Source organism: Microtus ochrogaster, chromosome 2 (assembly GCF_000317375.1).
Source record: "Microtus ochrogaster isolate Prairie Vole_2 chromosome 2, MicOch1.0, whole genome shotgun sequence".
In the NCBI taxonomy this organism is placed as follows: Eukaryota; Metazoa; Chordata; class Mammalia; order Rodentia; family Cricetidae; genus Microtus; species Microtus ochrogaster.
The window spans coordinates 38,720,744-38,743,071 of NC_022010.1; the positions used below are offsets into that span (position 1 = coordinate 38,720,744).

The window sequence follows — 22,328 nt, forward strand, 5'->3', positions numbered from 1 at the left end:
GAACATTTATAAAGCAAATGGAAATATTCAACCAATTAATATGTATGGTTAAAATGGATAATTTAGAAATGAAAAATATAACACTTTAGGTTATTTTATTCACTAGATCTGTTGAATACACTAGATACACTCTATAGCTTAAGAGTCATTACACCTATTGGCGAACAAAGAGCGCTAACTTTAAATGAACAGAGACTGGGTTAGTAAAAGGGCTTTCATTCTTGTCAGTAGAGACCAAAGAGAGGCTAAAGAGATTGAAATGTGAGTGTACGTGTGTGTGTGTGTGTGTGTGTGTGTGTGTGTGTGTGTGTGTGTGTAAGAAACAATAATAGAAGAAAACTCCCCAAAGACTGTAAGGCCCTTAAATCTCTAAATTCAAGAAGCTCACAGAACCCCAAATAGGTTAAATTCTGTGAGAACTACATCCAGGCATATGATAATCACACAGCTGGAAGTCAAAGATAAAATTAAAATAAAAAAAGACGGTTGGAGAAAAATAGTACATTGCATACAAGAGAATGATGCTTAAAATGACCACACACTTGGCATAAAAATCAGGAAGACAAAAAGAGATGTACTGAGTGGAAGGAAATGCCCAGGCATGGCAGGGAAACTGCAAAACCTGTAGGAATACAGCAGCTGGATAGGAAACGATGCAGCATAGCATATGACTGGCGGGTACAGGAGCTACGGGAAACAGCGCAAGGGGAACTCAAATGCTGCTGCACCAGGGTAAAGCCTGGAGCAGGGTATCTCTAAAGCCACACCCATATAAGGACAATGAAACCTTTCCCAATTCTACCAGTGACTTGAAGAAGGTAATGATCACTGCTCACGGCTGAGAACTCTATCGTGATTTGGAGAGGTCATGCGACCCCTCCTTAAACCATAAAGAGGAGAACAAAATTATAAAACAACAGCAGTTGTAAAAAAAATCAGGGACTGATAGAATGGATCCAGGAGACTTTCACAGACCTGTAATAAATAACCTGTCATGTAAAAAATAGAGATTCCAGAATAAAAAATATAATGAACACAGAACAAAGGCAGTAATTAAATGAACAATAGTGAATATTTTCTTCAGAGGAGGAAAAGCACATTAAAAATGCTATGCTCCAGACTGAATTATTAAAAAAGGAATAGAAAAATATATGAGAATACCCAGTTAATAATTCTGATCTCGAAAGTGAAAGGAGAAACACTATGTGTAGGTGAAGAGTGAGCTTGCTGTCACAGGCTGGCATTGACAGCACTCACTGACAGGCCATTGCTAGAACAGAACTACCTGCCTCCATAAAGGCAAAGGAAGATGTTATAGGGATGTGTGAGAAGTCAGAAAACATCATGCCCTTCATCCGTCCAAGGACAATAAAAAAGAAACTAGAAATAAATGAAGAACAGAACCAAATTTTCAACACAAGAAAAAGAGGAACCAAAAACCCAAATGGAGAGTGAACAGCCCTTACCCACACAATTGCAACATGGCTGAAGACAGACTGTGAGCATGTGCGTGCTGGCTAGTTTTATGTCAGCTTGACACATGCTAAAGTCATCTGGAGGAAGAAACCTCAGTTAAGAAAATAATTCCATAAGATCAGGCTGTAGACAAGCCTGTAGGGTGTTTTCATAAACAGTGACTGATGGGGGAGGATCCACCCCATTGCAGGTGGTACAACCCCTGGGTGGTCCTGGGTTCTATAAGAGCAGTCTGAGCAAGCCATGGGGAGCAAGGCAGTAACCATGGCCTCTGCATCAGTTTCTGCCTCCATGTTCCTTCCCTTTGTGAATTCATGTTCTGACTTCCTTCCATGATGAATTGTGGTATGGACGTGTAAGCCGAATAAACACTTTCCTGCAAACTTGCTTTTTGTTCATGGTGTTTCATTGCAAAAATAAACCCTAACTAATACAATGTGTAATGGTAGTGCTGATGATGTTCAAAATAGCAAGGGCTACTGGATAAATAAAATGTTTATGAGTACCAAAGTATCCCAGGACGGCCTAGGAGTCAGACTGGAGTTAGAAAGGAAGAAAGCAAAATATGCACGGTGCTGTGGATGGTGGGATCTAGAATCAGGAGTGGGTAAGTGCGGGAGTCGTCCCCAGCTTTGGAGTGGGGCTCAGGAGGTGTGTGTGCAAGGGAGTGAATGCTTTGGAGAAGATGTACGTCAGTGACACAAGCAGTAGTGTTTAAAGCACGATGATAGCAGAAAGAAAACAAGACACTAGGAATATAAATTAGAAAGTCAGTTTTTCACATGTAATATCTCCCTTATTGAAAAGTTCACAAGTATTCTTTAGGTAATTTTGTATATTTTGCTGGAGTGATCCCTTCCCATTACCCCCTTGTTTCTGAGATCTGAGGCTTAGCATTAGAGCTGAGATGACAGCATCTTTTTCTTTTTAAAAAAAAAAAAAACAGAATTAGCGATTCTATGGCTGATGGGTTATCAGCATAGTTTGTAGACCACACTGACTAAGAGTCTTCTCCTCCGAGTACATGACAATAAAAGCCACCATCTTTGCATGGCCCAAGTCTTCTTGCTGTTCAGCTCTTATTTCAAATGCCTCTACTCTGAGAGGCTTCACTAAATCACTAAAATGCTTCAGGCAGAGCGGATGGCCAGATATACTTTCCCAGACTGCTCTAGTTGGGCTTTTGTTGTTTTTATTTTGTTTTTATTGTTTGTTTTAATCTCTTTTCCTTTTGTTACAGTGTGTGTGTGTGTGTGTGTGTGTGTGTGTGTGTGTGTGAGAGAGAGAGAGAGAGAGAGAGAGAGAGAGAGATTGCCTGCATGCCCAGTGCCTTTGAAGGACAGAAGAGAGAGTCGGATCCCCTGAAGCTGGAGTTACCAATGGTTGTGAGCTGCCATGTGGGTGCTGAACCCCTGTTCTCCGCAAGAACAACAAGTACCTTAACTGCTGAGCCACCCCCCCGCCTCTTGCCATGTGATTGTTGTTTGTTTTTATTCTGTTTTCCCCCCCTTACTGTCATTCTCATTCTGTCACTCAATCTGGCCTGAAACTGTGTATCCACAAAGCTGGCCTCAAACTTGTGGCCATCCTCCTGCTTCAGATCCCCACATGGTGGGACTGTATCTTCACGCCCTCCACCAGACCACCCCAGTGTGTATACCTTAGAACATTCGTTACACTGCTTGACTAATTGGTTTTGTCTTGCCTCGCTGTGACGGAAGCCCTTTTATTGCCAACGTCTGACACCTAGACAACATTGGTCCCAGCCTTGCTAAGTGAGGCAACCCCCATGTGTCTCTCAGCTGCCCCTGTTTCCACTTTGCTGTATACCTGTGATCATCACAGTGCGTATCCGGGCAGAGATGAGCTCTTCCAAGACAGGCTTCGTCTCCTCCTTCAATCGATTCTCCAAAATCAGTAATCCCAGAAATACCAAGTCTGATTCCACCTTCTCCCTGATTAAACGGAGGAGCACATGTGGCTTTTTAGCGCAATGATGACAAAAAGACTGAGCTCCCCACTGGAATGGCCCTGCCCCAGCACTGTTCCCTGGCCACAAGCAACCCGAACTGGGAACAAGAAGAGTCAGGGTGTGCAGTGGTTAGCCCAATTGAACCAAGAGGAAGTACATGTAGGACAAATGCTTGACTTTGGCCTTTGCAGAAATTAAATTAGTTTGTGACTGCAGGGGTCTTTGTGTTGGCTCACCTGACTCTCAGCCCCTCATCTATCCACCACAGAGGGGAGACAAAGTCTTGACAATTAAATGAGAAACAATGAAAAATAAAACAAAATGTCAGTTTCTCCAGAAACCAAGGCCATACAGATTGTCATTCTAGCCCCGTGACGTATGGTAGAGCAGGGGATGGGCCCTTTACTAAAGCTAAGATGAACACTTATTTCTTTCTCAGCTGGAAGCTCTGTTCTTTTGCACAGAATGCCCCCACACTTTGGGGAGGCGGCCATGAGAGCATCTACAGGAGTATCCTACAGGACCAAGTATGGGGAATGCATTTGGGGTTAGAGACTTGAACATTCCCATGACTCTATTATTTTGACACACAGAGAGAAACGAGACCCCAGCACTGCCTAATTCACACTGAAATGCATATGAAAACAACATCCACTAAAGCCTTCATAGCAAGCTTGTCCCGCGTGTCTATTTTGGATGCTGTCTAGGACCACAGCAGTGTTGGGGATGCTCCTAGAACCTTGTGCATCCCTCCACTAGGTGGCAGCAAGCGAAGAGTTTCAGCTCCTCACCTCAGAGCAGATCTGTGAGGGTGGCATTCCCTATGATGCTGTGCACAGTGTTTCAATCCCTGGATGGTCAGCTCCCAAGCCATAGTCCAACTTCATGCCTCAATAACTTCTCCCACGGTCTCCATATGAGCCACTCACCATAGGTGTGCTCTGTCGTTAATCATGCCCAGACTTTTGCTCCGGACTGTTGGAGACTTTCTCATTTCATGGCAAACATTAGTTTCCACATCTATCATAGACATCCTCCCCATGTCCTGAGTCCCACCTCATGCTGCCTGACCCTAAGGCGCTCCAAAGAGGAACAGCTGCTGTCTCTACAGCTTGCTTCTAACCCGGCTGGGCAGCTCTTTATTTATTCATGCAATTGATGCATTAGCTTTTTGATCTGTGTCCAGTCCTGGAACAGAAACCCACCTGAGTCAAGATTCTACTCATTAAGGCCCAGGCGATGCCCACGTACAGGAACCGCTCAGCAAATACCACCTACTCGGAACACTTGGCTGCCTGTTTTTGTGGTCATGTTTGGCCATACAATAAAGGTGAAATAATTTGCTCATTCTGCATTTCCCTGGGAACTGAGACTGTGAGTGAGGGCCTTTGGCATCCATTGAGTAGCTACTAAGTGAGGAGAAGGAGCAGCTTTGCAGAGGCTGCAGGAATTGCAGTTCCAAGATTTCGCATTCAACTGGGAGGGGAAGGTTAAGCAGGGCCTCCTTGTTTATATGCAATGCTGGGAATTGTGTCACGGCCGGGATGTGGGATCAGAGGAGGGAACAGGTATTTGTGGGCATAGCGATGAGAACTTTCTGGAAAGACGTATTTGGATTTCCCTTCAAGAATAACTCAACTGATACCTGCTGAAAGTTCCGCAGTCTTTCTATGGCCTCATACTTAGGCCACAGGGTTTAGATATTTTCAGAGGTTATGTGACATGAGCCGATAATAAATTACCATAGTAGGCCAAGAAAATGGCTACAAGGTCAAAGACCTAAGGCTTTCTTACAACTCCTATTTCTAGCTCCTCTGGCATATGGCCAGTGTAGAGTTCAATCAGTGATAGGATCAGAACACCACGGTTCCAACCTCAGTCCTTCTCTGCCTCGCTGTGTGACCTTGAGTAAACTGCTCTCCCTATGTGGACATCATTAGCTCCCAAAGGTTCTTCTGTCCCCAACATCCCTTCAGTCTTCTTAAATCTGAGCCAAGATGTGAAAAGAAATGGTCACATTGTACCTTCTGTAGCGTCTGCACTAGTAAAAAAAAAAAAATGGTCGTGTTGTAACTCCTGTAGCTTCGACACTAGTAAAGAAATGGTTACATTGTATCTCCTGTAGAGTCTACACTAACAAGGAAGGTTGTAACACAGACAGCTGTCAGTCCTGATATTAACCTCCTGTTCTTAAAACTCCCACGACCTTTAAAAGAAGAAATATGTATAAAACAGGGCAAAACCCCTCAATAAGATCTTTATATCAATGCTAAAAGCAGAGAGAGAGAGAGAGAGAGAGAGAGAGAGAGAGAGAGAGAGAGAGAGAGAGAGAGAGTGTCTTGGTCAAGGATAAGCGAAGGATAGAGAATTTTAGCCTTGGGTACCCATGCTGACAATGGGGCTTAAATATGAGAGAGCTAAGTAGATAACCTAAGACAAGAGCCTATTTGTCAATTTGTGTTTAGGCCATACTAGATTTTGCAAGATTAGAATTTCGAGTTCGATAGCTTTAACAAAGTCTGCACTCTCCTGCAGACCACACGGTTCCCAAGTGCAGTGATTGTTGTCTCTACTATTCCCAAATCAGGAATTTCCAGCTTGTGAACGCACACACATCACACTAGGTAAGAAGCCAGAGCAGCACTGTAAACAGTATCTTATCACGTCCAGTTCTGTGCCAGCCTTCCCTGACTCGAGGTTTCTCTGGTTCAAGTTGTGACGTCTATCTTAAGGTTTACTTCCAATTCCGACTTCAGAGATCTAGAGCTGAGTCTATCTGATCACAACATTCAGGGTTGAAATAGTCAAACTTCAGGGGTCTTTCTAAACTGATTTAGCAGGGAGTGATCTAATTACCTTCAAATCCAGCCCTCAATGACTATCCACACACCACTTTCCCTCCAGGCCTCCTATTTCCCATTCCCAGTGTCAGGGGGTTGGTCAGATCAGTCCTTCTCAGTGGCAACAGAAGTAACTCTAGGTGACATTTTAGGGAGAAATTTTTGCAAGTGTTCAGTGCTGTGTGCAATGACAAGCTCACAAAGAACTGCCACTCATCCTTCACACCTTTTGAATAATTGAGTTAATATTCAGGAGCTTTTTAAATCATCAGCAGTTTATATTATTTATATTACATCATTAGTCTACTGTTAGTGAACCTACTATCATTCTATACTTAAGGTTGTTGCATTAAATAGCAATAAAAATGTTTCTAGTATATTTCCCCCTGCTATGTTTTTTTCATATGAATACAAGTATTTTTGTAACTCCAAAATTTTGCAGGAATATCTCTACTGTGCATATTGAGTGGAAGTTGTACTGTTTCCTTCTATGTTTTACTGACTTGACTGAACTGTCTTCCTTGCAACAAGGCTGTGTGAGGCATTGAGGCTATGCTCCACAGAACACTGCAGGAAGTCATTGTGGTCTCATCGAGTCTATTCTCAGATATAAGCAATTGTTCAGTGTGTGTGCGCGCGCGTGTGTGCAGGTGTGTCCACTGGGAAAGAGAGGTGAATACACACAGGTGTGTGTGCATGTGGAGACCAGTGGGCAGTCTCTAGCATTGTATCTCACTGGCCTAGAGCTCCCCACCCAGGCTATGATGGCCATTCGGTCCAGGGACAGTCAGCTTTTCCATCAGTGTGATTACAAGCCCGGACCACCAAGCTTCACATTTCTGGTGGGCTCTGGGATTGAACTCAGGTCCTTGTACTTGCAAGTCAAATACTTTCTCAACTGAACCATCTCCCATGTCCACAACCTATTCCCTTTGTTTTACTGGCATTAGCCAAGAATTTATTAAACTATTATATTTTGTAATGGACTATTCTCTTCTTCCTTTTAACTCACACATAGGAGGATATGTTTTACTGATAATATATACAGAAAATATCACCTATAAATTCAAAGATGCTAACGGAAGTAGTGAAAATATAGTTACAACTAGAGAGGGCTAAGTCAGATGAATTTGAAAATAAATACATGAGACTATCTGAGTTTAAAATACTATAGTTCAAAATGAGCCTAGATTAACCCTACAAAAGCAGAACTAGTAGTGGCTGACAAAAAAAACTAGAAAAATCATTTAAGAAAAAATAAATAGGAGAGCCCCCCAAAATGGCAGAAAAATAATAACAAAAAGTGGAACTGTCATTGCTAAAACCCGTTTCAGCAACTAAGCACCCTTACTTACATCCTTACACACATCACAACGTTCTCCAATATGACCCCTGGAAGGTTTTCCTATTTTTCTGCAAGCATTATCTAGATTACATAAACCCAATTGACATTTATTTGTTCCTATAGCTGTGTATTTTATATTACAAAGGGGTTTTTTCTAAGCAATGTGAAGTTTTATTATTCCTAACTGGTTTACATTATATCCGAACCAGGCCCATAATGTCAAACCCTTAAAACACTGATTATTTCCACACAACTTTTCACACAGCCCTAAGGTCACCTTGTGTTTGGTATTTTCTCATATATTCTGCCAGTGTTCACATCAGCTTTGTGATTCAGGCAGGGCAGGATGATTGTATCCCTGTACACCATATTCGGAGACACCTATGCACAAAAACCAAGCATGGCGTTTTGCTGGGCCCGCCCCAGAACTTTCGCCTTCCATCCCAGTCAGATGAATCTTGCCCGAATCATCTTCTTCAGAAAAACCATCTTATTTTTACCTCATCAACGCAGTCGCAGGGCAGTCACTTTCCACCTTCTTGTAAGCCAGAGCTATGACCCGGAAACCCTGTGTCGTGTAAATCTGAAGTTCACTAATAAAACTAGATGGTACTGTTTGAAAACAAACAAACAAAAACAACAACAGAAACAGTATTAGTATGCAATGTTTCCTTAGCCAGCATGGGTAGAGAAACCCTTCATGCTAATCCAACTCTTACCCCAAGAAACACACTTTTAATAAGTTACATAAAGCTGGGCTGTGGTGATGCGCATCTTTAATTCCAGCACTTGGGAGGCAGAGGCAGGTGGATCTTCATGAGTTTGAAGCCACCCAGATCTGCAGAGTGAGTTCTAGGAGAGCCAGAGATATACATTGAAACCCTGTCTTCAAAAATCAAAGGGGAAAAAAAAGAGCTCTGTAGCAAGGCTATAGGAAATTGTAACTACACTGTATCACCAGCATTAACATCTTTTTTCGTCTTGTTTTGTTTTTTTCTCAAGACAGGGTTTTTCTGTAGCTTTGGAGTCTGTCCTGGAACTAGCTCTTGTAGACCAGGTAGACTGGTCTCGAACTCACAGAGATCTGCCTGCCTCTGCCTCCCGAGTGCTGGGATTAAAAGGGAATGCCACCACTGCCCAGCTAGCATTAACACCTTAAGATCCAGTAAAACTGAAACATTCACCCCGAGCCAGAATCACTTGAAAAGCAAAATCTAGGGAATGCATGGAATTCTTTTTTTTTCCAGTTTAAACAACAAATATTTGAAAGGGGTATGTAATACATACAAGCTCTGCTCTACAGATGTCTTAGTTGGGGGAAAACAGTATACTGATATTAAAAGTAAAACCAAAATGACCACTGCTGTTGGCTATGCAACAGCATGCAGAGTGCTGTAGGGGCTTCTGCGTCTGGGTAGGAGGTGGGTGGGTGAAGGAAGGAAAGTCCTTGCTTGCTGAGAGATCCCTATGTACCCAGGCACAGGGGTTTGAGACAGCTCAGAGGAAGCCCAAGATGTGAGGGATGAATGTATAGAAAGGAACTCAGATCATGAAAGATTGATCTATGATCTCAAAGGAATTTGAAAATGTGGTGGTGGTTGTGGAAGCAATCAAGTGAAAAATGAAAAAAAAAACTAGCAACACAGTTATAAGGGAGGAATCCTTATATAGGCATATGTTGGGAACTGGAGGATGGGGTGGGGGCAGTCATTACCCAAGGTGGAAAAGCTTGGAAAACCCCTGAATCAACCACTAAGTGATGCCCAGCTGCCACTTGGATCTAGAGTGTTGGGGGCACAAATTTGGCCTTTTTTAAAATTGTTTTTATTGAGCTATATCTTTTTCTCCACTTCCCTCCCTTCCTCTCCCCTCCCCTTCTACCTCTTCCAAGGTCCCCACTCTCCCAATTTATTCAGGAGATCTTGTCTCTTTCTACTTCCCATGTAGATTAGATCCATGTATATCTCTCTTAGGGTCCCAAAGATTTGGTATTTGTATCCCACGTCTATTAACTAACCCGTGTCAGGTTGACAAAAGCTGGCCACTCTCTCCGGTGCACCTTTCATGAATGCCAGTCGGGCACCTCCCATCTCTTGAACAATGACTGTCATCCTCTGCAATGCCGATGAGAATGGGAACTGGCGCAGGATCACAAGCCCTTCCACTGGGACCTGGGTGATGGACAGGGAATGGAGAGGCACTGTCCATTGGAAGCACTGGATACTGGCAAAGCATCTAGCTACTGGGACTTAACTGCTCCACCCTCAGCCCTTGTTTTACCAACCAGAGAGGAAATATAACACACTTTTCACATTAGCAGTTCAAGACACATCAGTGAGCTTCCCAATACTGCGGGTCAGCACAGTTTCCCCTGGTGTGGACACTGTGGGGAGATTGACGTGCAAGGCTTACCTGGCCAAGTGCGTCTGTCGGCTTAACGACTGTGGTGTCTGCTGGCATTCCCTTGGTGTGGAAATCACCCCCAGAAATAGTCATTTCCTGTTTCAGAAGTGAGATATTTCACTGGAGGGGTTTGCTTATTCTTCATACACCGAGACTAAGTTTGCCCCCTTCTCTTGCAGAGCCCGGCCTCAACCACCTCAGTGCATCCACGGGCCTCTGCCTGCTGTTGGCCTGGTGAAATCAGACGGATTCCACTCCAGGAAAACAAACCACAAGGCACAAGGCAGTGGAAAGGCTGGAACGTGAAGGACATGCACTGCTGAATTATTCATGCAATTTATCTGGCTTTCGCTGTTGGAGTTGCTGCATAAAGGTTTCTTCTCTGCGCCTGAAGAGCTTAGCTTGGATATGTTGAGTATGAATTGCCAGGCTTATTTCCTGTGCAGCAGGTTCTTCACAGTCTTTCTTTGCCTAGAGTCGCTGTTGATCCTGCTATTCCCTGTCCGTCTAAAGTGACCTGAGCAGGGCATCTTTTTGCCCTATATATGATTGCTATCTAGGAACAACTGTAATAATGACTCTAAATTATAGGCAAGGAAACCTTTTTACCTAAAGATATTGAAGTTCTTTGTAATCATTTAATTGGGTGGCTAACATAAAAAAAACCACCTCAGGAAAGAAACTGTAACCTCTACTTAGAGACACAGAATCAGTATTCCCGAGTGAATGAGAGACTGAAAAATAATCACATCTGTTAGAGGAGGGAGAGCCTACAGAGACATCTCTCCCAGAGGTGTTCAGACAGTCCCCAGGGCCTGGGCTGCACACAATGGCAGGGAGATACAATAGCTGTAGCAAAGAAGCTGAAGCTGTGTGGTCTCTCCCTCCCTGCCTTGCCCACAGCCACAGCAACTCCGAAGACAGTATTTAGAGCTATTGCTGAATAAAATTCCCTTTGAGGACAGATTAGCACTCTTTTTTATATGGCTATCACTTGTCTGATTTGGTTCCCTCGTCCTGCAGCCGCGAGAACCAAAGTCCTAACATGAAGGAAGACTTCACAAGGCTGAGCATCAGTTGAGGCAGAGCTGAATCTAGAACAGAAAGAGCAAGATCCTTAAACCACAGGAGTGTCTGCTCTTGGATCTAGTTTGGAATCTCAGGGGAAACTCTGCAATGAATTTCTGTTCTGGGTCTTGGAAATTAGGGGGATAGGTAATAAACTGAAATAAAACTCTTGGTTGCTGTGACCCTCCAACTTACCCAAGCACTGTGGAAAGCAGTGTTTCCGCATCCCCATGCACTGGAATGCATATTTTTCTTGTCATTATTTTTAGTGAGAAATAACAATTGTATGTATTTATGGGATGCAATGTGATGCTTTGACCTATGTGTGTATTATAAAAAGGTGAAACCATGATAATTAACATATCATCACCTCGCCAAATTAACTCCAGAAAACTCTGAAACCAGCTCACAGAATGGTAGAATTAGAAAATAATTACACAAGAATTATAATGATCATGACAACTATTAGACTTACAGTAGGCACCAAGTACTCTGAAACTTAACAACTACACCAAAGATTTTTATTGTACCATTTCACTTAATCCTACAGCAAACCTACAAAATACGCGGTTCGGATCAGAAAGCCAGGCTTACACCGGTTTGCCCTTTACACAATACTGGGAATCCCATATTACTTGTAAGTAGTAAAGGACTGTGATACAGCTTGTGTTGTGCTGGCATTAAAGACGTTGCTGGCGTTCTCTGAAGGTCAGACACTTACCCATTTGGTGGCTTCAAACATTTTCAGGTCCAGAGGGTCTCCCTGGATGGCTCCATCAAGAAGAATCAAAGAGTGACAGGTTGCCATGGCTGCACACAGCGGACCCTGGGGCAGAGCTTTGCCCGAGGCAAAGCAGTGAACTGCCTGGAAACTGGGAGAGAAGAGAGACAAAGATTCAGGGCTGTGCCCTCCTGCCGTAGATGGAGCTTCTTGGGGGTTTTTGATTTTATGCGCATGGCTGCATTTCTCTAGTCTCGGCAGGACAGCGGTGTGTTTCCCATCCTGCCTTCTAGGTCTGTTCAGGAATACTAGGAAGGCTCAGAGCCTGTCCCTTACTCCCTTTCCAACTTTGCCTTAGTTCTTCCTAGATTTATTTTATCCACAGGAGTGGAAAGAACAAGAAGTACCCATTTTGTTCTGAGGTCTGCTCCCACCCCAGTGAGTAGATCACTCCTCTTCCAGTCACGGGAGGACTCCAAGTGTGTTAGGTGCCCACCACTTTCAATGCTACAGGGCTGGGCATATTCTCTGTATCTGTCTCCCAGCATGTTAAATGCCTGGTGCACCATAGATGTTCAGTAAGCATAAAAGGAAATGGATGAGTGGGTTAGTTCATATGGTAAAGAAGTGAACAGTAAAAACATTTTGGAAAGGGCCCTGTGCATCCCTTCTTCATCCATGGCATCTTGTGTCTATACTGCCTCTATTATCCTCATCATGTCCCACAGAAAGTGACTATGTCTAAAATCAATGGAAATAAAACTCATATGTTGTACATGAGATTCATTCACTAATTGAAAGAGTAAGTCACTGAGTCCATCCTTGGCCCCGCTAGGGGAATGTCCCCTTCAACCTTGTTGCACAGCCCCTTCTCAACTGTGTAGCACAGTAGTTGGGCTAGGGGAGGGGGATCCCATCACAGAATGTCTGAATGACAGTAGCTTCTTCCCACGAAGAGGCAAGATCTGCTTCTTAGAGGCAGTCAGAATCTACATGCCATCCCTCCTCTCACGGTTGGCATCTTTTGGAATTTGAACTAGCTCTGTAGCCCAGTCAGGCCTTGAGGCTGCCACCTTCCTGCCTCTTCAGTAGCTAAAGTTACAAGCCTGTACCACTATGCCCAGTCTAATATCCTTCATGGATGTGTGTGTCATCCGCATCATATAAAAGCACTACGATCACAAATTGGACTTGATACATTTGGAAAGAAAAAAGAACACAATACTCGGCATATAGAGAAGGAAATGTAGGTCAGGGAGGAGTTGGAGAAGGTAGGGAATATGATCAAAATACACTGCAGGAATTCTCAAAGGATTAATTAAAATATTTAATTATGAAAAGAACCGCAGTCAACCTTGTCTGCATGAAATATTTTGAAGAAAATGATTTCGCTTTTAGACGATAGTGTGCCCCGTGCCACCCACCTGCTTCCAGTCCTGACCACGCTGGAACTGGGGACATCAGCAGACAGGGAAGCAGACTCAGATGTGGCCACAAGAGGGCTAGCTTTGCAAATCTCCTAGAGAGCAAGTCGCCACCACCACAGGCCACTCCTGGCCACCCCCACCACCTAACACACACACCCACGAACACAAAGGAATCTTTTCTCAAGGATCGGTTTCTGGCAGGCAGAGGACATGGTTCCCAGAATCAGGATACTAAGAAACCGAGTACACCAACTACTGTCCCACGGGCAGTTCTCTTCCTGAAAAGCAGGATACAGAGTCATGTTGGCCTGTCCTATGTCAACTCCATGAAGGATAGTGGCCTGGGGCTGTCTAGAACACTGACTCTGGGCTGATGTCAGGCCTCTGGCAAACAGGCTTAAAGCGAAGTTCATTTCAGAGAGTGTTTGCAAACTCCCCCTCGCCTCCTCAGTTTGTGGGTGATAGGGCTGAGATGAACTTGGATGTATGTTTAGAAAGACCTGGGAAATTCTAAGTAAAAAGACCAGACTTTCGTATCCGTTGCTTAGCAAAAGCCAAAGTTCAAGTGTCTCCATTAGTTTTGAGAGTAAAGGCAAGGGAGGCCTTGGGGAGAAGCAAGTCACAGGAATCCCAGTACAGTTAGCCAGAGTACTCACCCATTCTGGTCACAGGGCACAACTCCCCAAGGATCCAAGCCACCCCTTGTTAAGGTGCCTGTCTGAACAGAAACAAGTCTTTGGGTTAAATGGAAGATCTACTCGTGCAGTAGGGGAAGTAAATCTGGTACGATTTAATAGCGAAATACACATCAGAACGATATCACCAACACGGGTTCTTTAAGGAGGACCACAATACAAGTATTGTGTGATGAGTATGTGGGTTCCGAGGAAGAAGTTGCCCTTAATTCAAACAGGATGAGCTTGAACTGTATGCAAATTTTTGTGTCCTCTGTGGTACAAAGAGCCGAGTAGCTCCTGTCACCCCAGGGAACTATGTTGAACATCTACTTGCATTGGAAGAGCAGAAAAGGCTTTGGTAAGACTATTTAAACAACAAAATGGGTGGATCCCTATTTTTACAGCAGAAGCTAAAAGAATCATCAAAACCGAGTAGAGGGGTTGAAATTTTACGTACAAAACACTGCTCAAACTTTGAAGAGAAGTCTAAAGATATAGCCTACCATCTGATATTTTTGTTTATAAAAAAGTACATGATGATAATTTTCTCAGTGTAGTATAACAACCAAGAGCTCAGGATAAGTTGAAATATCATCTGTGTAAGCGGAAATATCACATAATCCCTCCAGCACTGGAGCCTTATCTAGAACACGATCCTAATCACATAGAGTTGTCCTGAATATTAAATGAATAATAAGAAGTGATTGGTTTAATATCAAGCCCACAGTAAGAACTAATAAGAATGATAAAATAAGACAGCCACCGCTCATTGTTCTCTTCAAATTTATGTTACAATTATCTCTTCTGTTCCTTGTTTCTCTTCTCAAACTCACACTATGACATCATAAGTAATTTGTTTTCCTTTATGATGCCTATCTGGTCATAAAATAGGACTACATGGTGACATAAGCCATATGACCCTTCTGCTCTCGGTGTGACTTTCTGATTCACCACTAATCATAAAACGAGGTTTTCATGCCATCGATGCTCACAGCCTTCCAGGAACTGTTTAATGGATACCGAATTCCCATGTGGGAAGATGAAGATGTTTCTCAAGAGGGACCATGGTGGTTGCCGTAGGACAGTGAGAAACTGCTTAGTGGCAGTGCAATAGACACTTCAAACCGCTGACATGACAAATTTTATCTCATGTTTAACTCACCCAAATAGTTAACTAAAAGGAACAGAAAACAACACAGACCTCCAATGGTTCCCTGTAACTTTAAGAAACATAGAACTGTGTTGACTAGACTTTCAAGGTTCACAAACACCCTCCTCTGCCTGCGTCCAGATCATACTGTCCTACGCTGTCTTTCGGCCATGTGGGGCCTTTGCTCACTTTCATATGCTGCCATGGTTTCCACCCAGTCCTCTGACGCCCACCTTTACCCCCTGCTTACTGTGTATAACACAAACAACCACCCACGAGAAAAAGTGAAATGAGAGGTTGCTTAGGAGAAAGTAGCTGACAGCCAAGATTTCATTCTGAGCATAGGCTACAGCTGGGAACACAGAGCAAGGGTTTGCTCCATGGCTGTACTGTCAGCAAAAGTCTCATATGAACACACAGATTACTAAGTCATTTCTCTTTTCTTCATTCCATAATTCGATAAATTCTTATTGGGCCGTGACTCAATTGCCAAGCAATGTTCTAAGCATTGAGGATACAGCAGAAAACACAATTACTTAAAATGTGTGTGCATGTGTGTGTGTGTGTGTGTGTGTGTGTGTGTGTTTATGAATGTGCTTTTGTATGCATGGGCTTCTGTGTGAGGGTTGTGACTGCATGGAACAGAGTATACATTGCTTTTCATAGACTCTCGCAACTGAAAGGACCCTAAAAGATTCATTGATTCAGTTTCTACTCCCTCTTTTTTAAAAGCTCAGGGCCAGAAAATTCATTTCCCAGATCTTTCACACACAACCAAAGCTAAAATAAGGTCAGATGCCCATAACCTACCTACTATTTCTGCCTCACTAAAGAGAAAAGCCCGTATCCATTACAATGGCAGTGACAAATGGCCTTGGGAGCGAGGATGAAAGACACATACCTTGTCAAAGCAGACAAGGTTCAATTGCCCACACACATTAATTCGCTGCGGGCTAATGCAGAATATGCCCTTCTTTTTCAGCCTCCTCTGGGCGTAGATGATGCCTGTGGTCAGGGCAGCAGGGAGGGCAGGGGGCACTGCAATGGTGATAACATCCAATGCTTTCCTCACCACCTCCTCAGGAGGTTCCTGGAAAAGGAAGAGGGCTCCGTTAATAAAACCAAACCAGCAATGAACGACTGTGTGCGCATGACCTTTCCCTTCTCTGCTTATTCTGAGAGATGGCATCAATGGCACAAAGGGTCTGACTATGGTTATGGCTCTTAATATCTTCAGAGTTCTCATCTGATAGGTACAAAGTGCTACTTTCATGAACTATTTCACTTTTGAAACTACCTGTGGAAGCAGCATAAAGAATGGGGATGTCGCAAGAACAGAATCGTGCTGGCATTTCAGTAAACAAACTGTTCTTGTACTATAATCTGATCGCTATCACAGAACTGAGCAACGATGACTCATAGGTGAAGCTAGGTGTCTATACACAGTCTTTGGAGTTTAGCTGGTTTTAAGTCTGTTTGTTCTTGAGAAAAGTCAATATATAGAAATAAGGTTGACATGTAGAAATAAAATATGTAGAGAAGAGTGAATTTGTGTGTGTGTGTGTGTGTGTGTGTGTGTGTGTGTGTGTGTGTGTGTAAGAATACAAAGGCTGCTTACCCCACTGAGCACATAGACACAGAGAGTATAGATCATGCCAATGGTGGCTGTCCCTACAAGGCAGAGGAGGAACCTGATGGCATCCCTGTAGAGCTTGAAATTCATGGGTTTGGGGTAAAGAATAGATCTCACGAGGTCCCCCTTTGCAGTGTTGAACCCTGAAATGGCAAACACATGTCCCACAATTTCAAGATAACCAGTCATACTGTTAGTAGACCTCTAAGCATCTACATTGCCTTCGTTTTCTCTCTAACAGTGTTTCCCAATATGTGACTCTCAACCCCTTTGGCAAACCTCACTCTGCAAAAATATTTGCATTATGATTCATGACAGTAGCAAAATTACAGTTATGAAGTAGCATCACAACTAATTTTATGGCTTGTGATCACAACAACTGGACTGAAAGATCTGTAGCATTAGAAAGGTGGAGAATCACTGTGCTAAAGAATCAAAACCTAAAGCTTAAACCTAAAGGCAGCAGGTTTCTGTTGTCTAGGGCAATGCATGAAGCTAGAATGGAAAAAGCATTGTCTTCCTCAGAGCCTAGTCCTCTCCTTGCCTCTCCTCCCCTCTATTTCTAACTTCAGGGCATATCAGAGATGGGGTTTTCTGTATCCATGGCCGAGCACAGCTTAATTTTAAGGAAGTGACCCTGGGAGTATGCACACACACACACATGTCTCCCTCGCTTGGATTAAAACTGGGTGTTCTTGCTAAATTTTGAGTTTCTGGATTCCTACAGGGAATGAACTTGGGATTCCGGTTAGAAATGATGGGTTTCTGACCCAGCTTTGTCAGTTTTCAGTTTCTCAGTCTTTAGCTGTCCACTTGACTTGAATAGCTTCAGACTCTTCATGTGTGCAATGGGAAGGGGAGGCACTACGTGCTATGTGTCTTTGCTGCTGGCTTGATGCACAGAGTTTATAACCTCAGAGCACATAAACAGTGGTGATTATAATCTGTGCCACTATTATGCCACTGAGATGCACTTGCCATCCTTCAATCAGCAAGCCAGCAGTTAAAATACACAGCCTTACATATATTTGTTGTGCTAGCCAAAGACTGGTCCCAACCTAGTAATTGTAAGATATTAGACACCCTGAGCAGAAAGGTGTCACTGTAAACAGCCTACAGAGAAGATGCTCACCTGTCTGCAGCACCACTGCTCTCACACTTCCGGAGCCAGCTGCCCTGGCCTGGATGACCTCTGTTCCACAGAAGAGAACATGCCGCCTGGGATCTGCTTCTGTCTGCATCTTCCAGGGTGCAGAGCTGGCCATCTGGGATAATGGAGTTTTAGTGACAGGGATGCTTTCTCCTGTGGGAAACCAGGCTCTAGATCACTTTGTGGGGTGGGATGCCTTCCTCTTGTACAGCACATTTACATTCTCTCGTGTGTCATGGAACTTCATCAGGAGCCTACAGAGGAGCAAAGCAGCCTAGGTGCTAGGGACACAAGACAAGCATAAGTTCTGTTGTTGAGAGTTCTGTGTTTTAGAAAAGGAGACTGGTATGTAGCCACAAAAGTAAAATGTCATATTATAAATGCCGTATGTACTTCAGCTTAAACCTAAGCATTCAAATAGGTTGGGGAAAGACATTTATGGAAGAGCAAGCTGTGTGGCGAAGAGTCTGGGATGCAGGGAGTGCAAAGCCATTAGGCCTACACAGATGCCCACACATACAGAACCCCAAGTATGACACAGTTAAGTGTTTAACTTTTTTCTGTAGGCCCTGGGATCCGGAAGCAGGGATGTGGTTAACTGCTTAAATTTGTAGAATAATACTACAATGACTTGTAAGACAAAATTCTCTACCCACGATGCAAGGGATGAGTTAAAGTGTCAGGCGGTTGGTGGGTGGAAAGTCATCTGGGAAGTCACAGCTGGAGGGGATGGAGCCTGAAATGAGGCAGGTGGAGTGGAAATGGATAGGAAGCACTAGAATCAAGAAATAAGAAGTGAGCTGCTACAAAAATCAGGAAAGTTGTGCATCATCCAGTCATAGAGTAGAGACAGAGAACTGAAACGGCTTCCTGGACCCTGGGTTGGAGGCTGAACAGAGGACAGGCAGCGGTATATATAAGTAAGTATATAAAAGTAAGGCTTCTAAGAGGACCAGGCACTGCCTTTGGGCTACTATGGACTGGAGCTACCTGTGGAAGAACCATATTGAAAAGCCTTGTGTATGGTTGACAATTACTTGGGCCTGGTGTTCATATGAGGCCTTGTCTCGGGACATTTAGTCAGAGCTCACCAGCTTAAACATGGTCAGTAAAGTGAGAGAGAGAGAGAGAGAGAGAGAGAGAGAGAGAGAGAGAGAGAGGGCAATTACTTAAGAATCAAGCAAAAGATGAAAAGAGAAAAGGACAAGAATACAGCCCGGCATGGTCTGCATGGTGCCAGCAGTTAAGGATACAGAGAAAGAGAAGATAAAGAAGAAATCCACTGGGCATGGTCAATGCTAGAAGCATCTAGAAGGAGCAGGGTGTTAGCAGGACAAGGAGACATGGGGGAGAGGTAGACTAGTCAACTGAGACAGAGCCGTCAGTAAGAGGAAGCAAAGAGTCACAGACATGACACTTGTGACTCTGGCAGTTTGTACCAATGCGGTGGGAGGCACACACTGCAGTGAGCTGAGTGCTAATACAAGCTAAGTCTGAAGCTATGGAAGCCGCCATGGACAGTTCTGAGGAAGAAGCCTTCAGAACTTCCAACTGGTCTTTGCAGAGCAGGTAGTAAAATGTCAGCACGGGACTGTGATCATTAAGAAAATAGTCCTGAACACTAGGGAAGTCCCAGAGTTGACGGGATTTAATGAACCTGTGGATACTTGGAAAATAAACCTAATCCACCATAATCGCCACCCACTTTATCTGTAAACACACAGAGAAGGGAGATGTTCATCCTCGTCTCCATTCAAGCCTTTCAGGCCTGCTTGGGAGAAATGTCTTTGCTATGGACTTTAATAGAAACCACAATACATTACTGTGTTTCTAATGGTTCCAATGTCATCCCCGTAAATCCTCATTTTACAGAAATGTCATGGTTGTGCTTCACAAGTGCAGGATCACAAGGACACCCCTCAGCTCAGCACGCCAGTTAAAAATGAATGAAAGCCAGCCCCAAAACTGCAGTGCAAATTCTGGGAGTTATAGATCTGTCCAAGGTTGCTTCGTGGACTCTTTAACCTCTGCAGTCAAGTTTATAAGGCCCTTGGCTTTGACCTTATGGATTTCAGGATGTCATTGGTGGTTTACAGAACTTCCTAGTTTGTAAGGGAGATTTTATGCAAGTTGCTAAAGAAAAGACATGATTTTGGAATGTCTAATGATCATTTAAGGTAAAATGAAAGGCTGTCATCACCGTTGGCTGAAGGAGAAGCTGTACCACAGTCAGTTCTGAATGTGCTGACTGGAGGGCATAAAAAACAGTCTCGATTTCAATGCTCAGATACAACCCCAGAAGGACGAAGAAAGATTTACAGAAGCAGGAAGGTCACACGGCAGCTTCAAAGCTTGCTCTGAGCAAGGCTGCCATTCGGGTAGAAGAAGAGCCAGCCAGAACCCCGAGCCAGCCCAGTGGAGGCTGCAAACGTGGAGCTCCAGCCATACCTGTCAGCATGCCTTCATCCACCACACAGCTGCCATCAATCAGAATGGCATCACATGGCATTTGCACTCTGCTCCCTGTCAAAATTAATAAATCTCCAGGCACCAGGAGGCGGGATTCCAGGTCTTGGACTCCAGCTGAAAGTAGGAGCGGACAGTCAGGTTATGTGCGTGCAGTGAACAGCCCCGCCGCTCCATGCCGGAGATCCTTGGAGAAGCAACTAAAACGTGCAAAAAGAGAGGCCAGTCCTCAACATGGCTTCAAACTCTGAAGACGAAAAGAAGGGAGGAAAGAGACTCCGTGAAATAAAGCCCCCAGGGTGGTAGCAATGGAAACAGCCAAGAAAAAAAAATAATGACAAATTCAGAAAACCTGTTTGATGCTAGCAGACAAAGGACTAATATTTTTCACATAGGAAGACATCTTCAAGCAAGGCATGTACAGCAACTGTGTGATAAATAGCCAGTACTAACAGGTCACACACATGCACAAGTTGCATGCTGAGTATTTCAAAAGCTGCTTGTTTTCTTCCTTCCTTCCTTTCTTCCTTCCTCCCTCCCTCCCTCCCTCCCTCCCTCCCTCTCTTCCTCCCTCCCTCCCTTCTTTCCTTCCTTCCTTCCTTTCTTCCCGGATCCCTTCCTGGATGCCCTAGCATCTTTCTTTCATTATTAATCTCAAAAATGTCATGGGGCTGGGCATATAGGTAGCTTTAAGTGTCCTCTTGACACAATCTGGAGCCATCTGGGGAGAGGCTCTCAATAAAGGACTGTCTACTAGGTTAGCCTGTGGGGAATCTCTGCACTTCCTGGATGCCCTAGCATCTTTTTTCCATTATTAATCTCAAAAATGTCATGGGGCTGGGCATATAGGTAGCTTTAAGTGTCCTCTTGACACAATCTGGAGCCATCTGGGGAGAGGCTCTCAATAAAGGACTGTCTATTAGGTTAGCCTGGGGGAATCTCTGGCAAGGGTAGCCTCAGATGGGTTAAAATGGGTGAGCAGACCCACTGTGGTGCTTAGTATGAGATGATCCCCATATTCTCAAACGTTTATGTGTGTGGTCCCCAGCTGGCAGCCCTACCTGGGAGGTTCATGGATGTGGCCTTGCTGGAGGAAGTATGACACTGGGCGTGGTTTTGAGAGCTTAACACCTCGGTGCCGTTTTGAGTTTACCCTCTCTGCTTTCTGTTTGCCGCTAAAGACGTAAGTTCTCAGATGTTCCTGCCACCATGCCAGCATGCTGCCAAACCTCCCCACCATGATGGTGATAGATTCTTAACCTTCTGGAACTTTAAGGGCAAATAAACCCTCCCTTTTCTAAGTTGCCTTGATCACAGTAATTGTATCACAGCAATGGGAAAATAACTGAACCACCCACCTCGAATGTGGGTGGAACCATTTCATGGGCTAGGGTGTGGATTGGTGACAGGGAGAAGGAGAGCTGAGCGCAGGCAGGCATTAATTCATTGTTCTCTGTTCTCGACTATACATGGAATGGGCCTAGGTGCTTCATGTTCCTGTCACGTTGACTTCTCCACTGTGGGGACTGAGTGTTAGTTACTCTTTCTGTTGCTATGACCAACGCAGGTCATGGAAGTAATGTTTAATTTGGTGCTTATGGTTCCAGAGGGGAAATGTCCATCGCTGTCATGGTAGGGGTGTGTGGCAGCAAGCAGGCCTGACTTCTGGAACAGCAAGCTAAGAGCTTGCTCACATTTAGAGCCATAAGCAGGAGGTAGAGAGCACAATGGGAGTTGAAAAGGCTTTGAAACCCCAAAGGCCTCCCCTAGTAGCACACCCCCTCCAAGACCATACCTCCTAATCCCTCCCACACAGTTCACCAACTGGGGACTCACATTCAATTATCTAAGGTTATGAAGAGCATTTTCATGCAAACTACTACAGACTATAACCTGGAACTGCAGCCAAATAAACCCTTTCTCCCATAAGGGGTATTTTTTCAGTCTGTAATCACAGTGGCAGAAAATGAATCTATGCGTGTGGCTGGGAAGATGGCTGT

At 44.1% G+C, this 22,328-nt stretch overlaps 1 protein-coding gene across 3 annotated transcripts in view; it reads right to left on the bottom strand.

The window, feature by feature from the left end:
* Positions 1–22,328, bottom strand: part of Atp13a4 (ATPase 13A4) — a 134,959-nt gene that overhangs the window by 40,380 nt on the left and 72,251 nt on the right. For all 3 annotated transcript variants that reach the window (XM_026786287.1, XM_026786292.1, XM_005344791.2), the window contains 10 exons: positions 20,311–20,445; positions 17,845–18,015; positions 16,698–16,855; positions 15,981–16,169; positions 13,909–13,970; positions 11,826–11,976; positions 10,046–10,132; positions 9,651–9,804; positions 8,134–8,245; positions 3,307–3,431 (listed from right to left, as the gene is read on the bottom strand). In XM_026786287.1, coding sequence (XP_026642088.1) covers positions 3,307–3,431; positions 8,134–8,245; positions 9,651–9,804; positions 10,046–10,132; positions 11,826–11,976; positions 13,909–13,970; positions 15,981–16,169; positions 16,698–16,855; positions 17,845–18,015; positions 20,311–20,445 — 1,344 coding nt within the window. The remainder of the gene's footprint in view (positions 1–3,306; positions 3,432–8,133; positions 8,246–9,650; positions 9,805–10,045; positions 10,133–11,825; positions 11,977–13,908; positions 13,971–15,980; positions 16,170–16,697; positions 16,856–17,844; positions 18,016–20,310; positions 20,446–22,328) is intronic.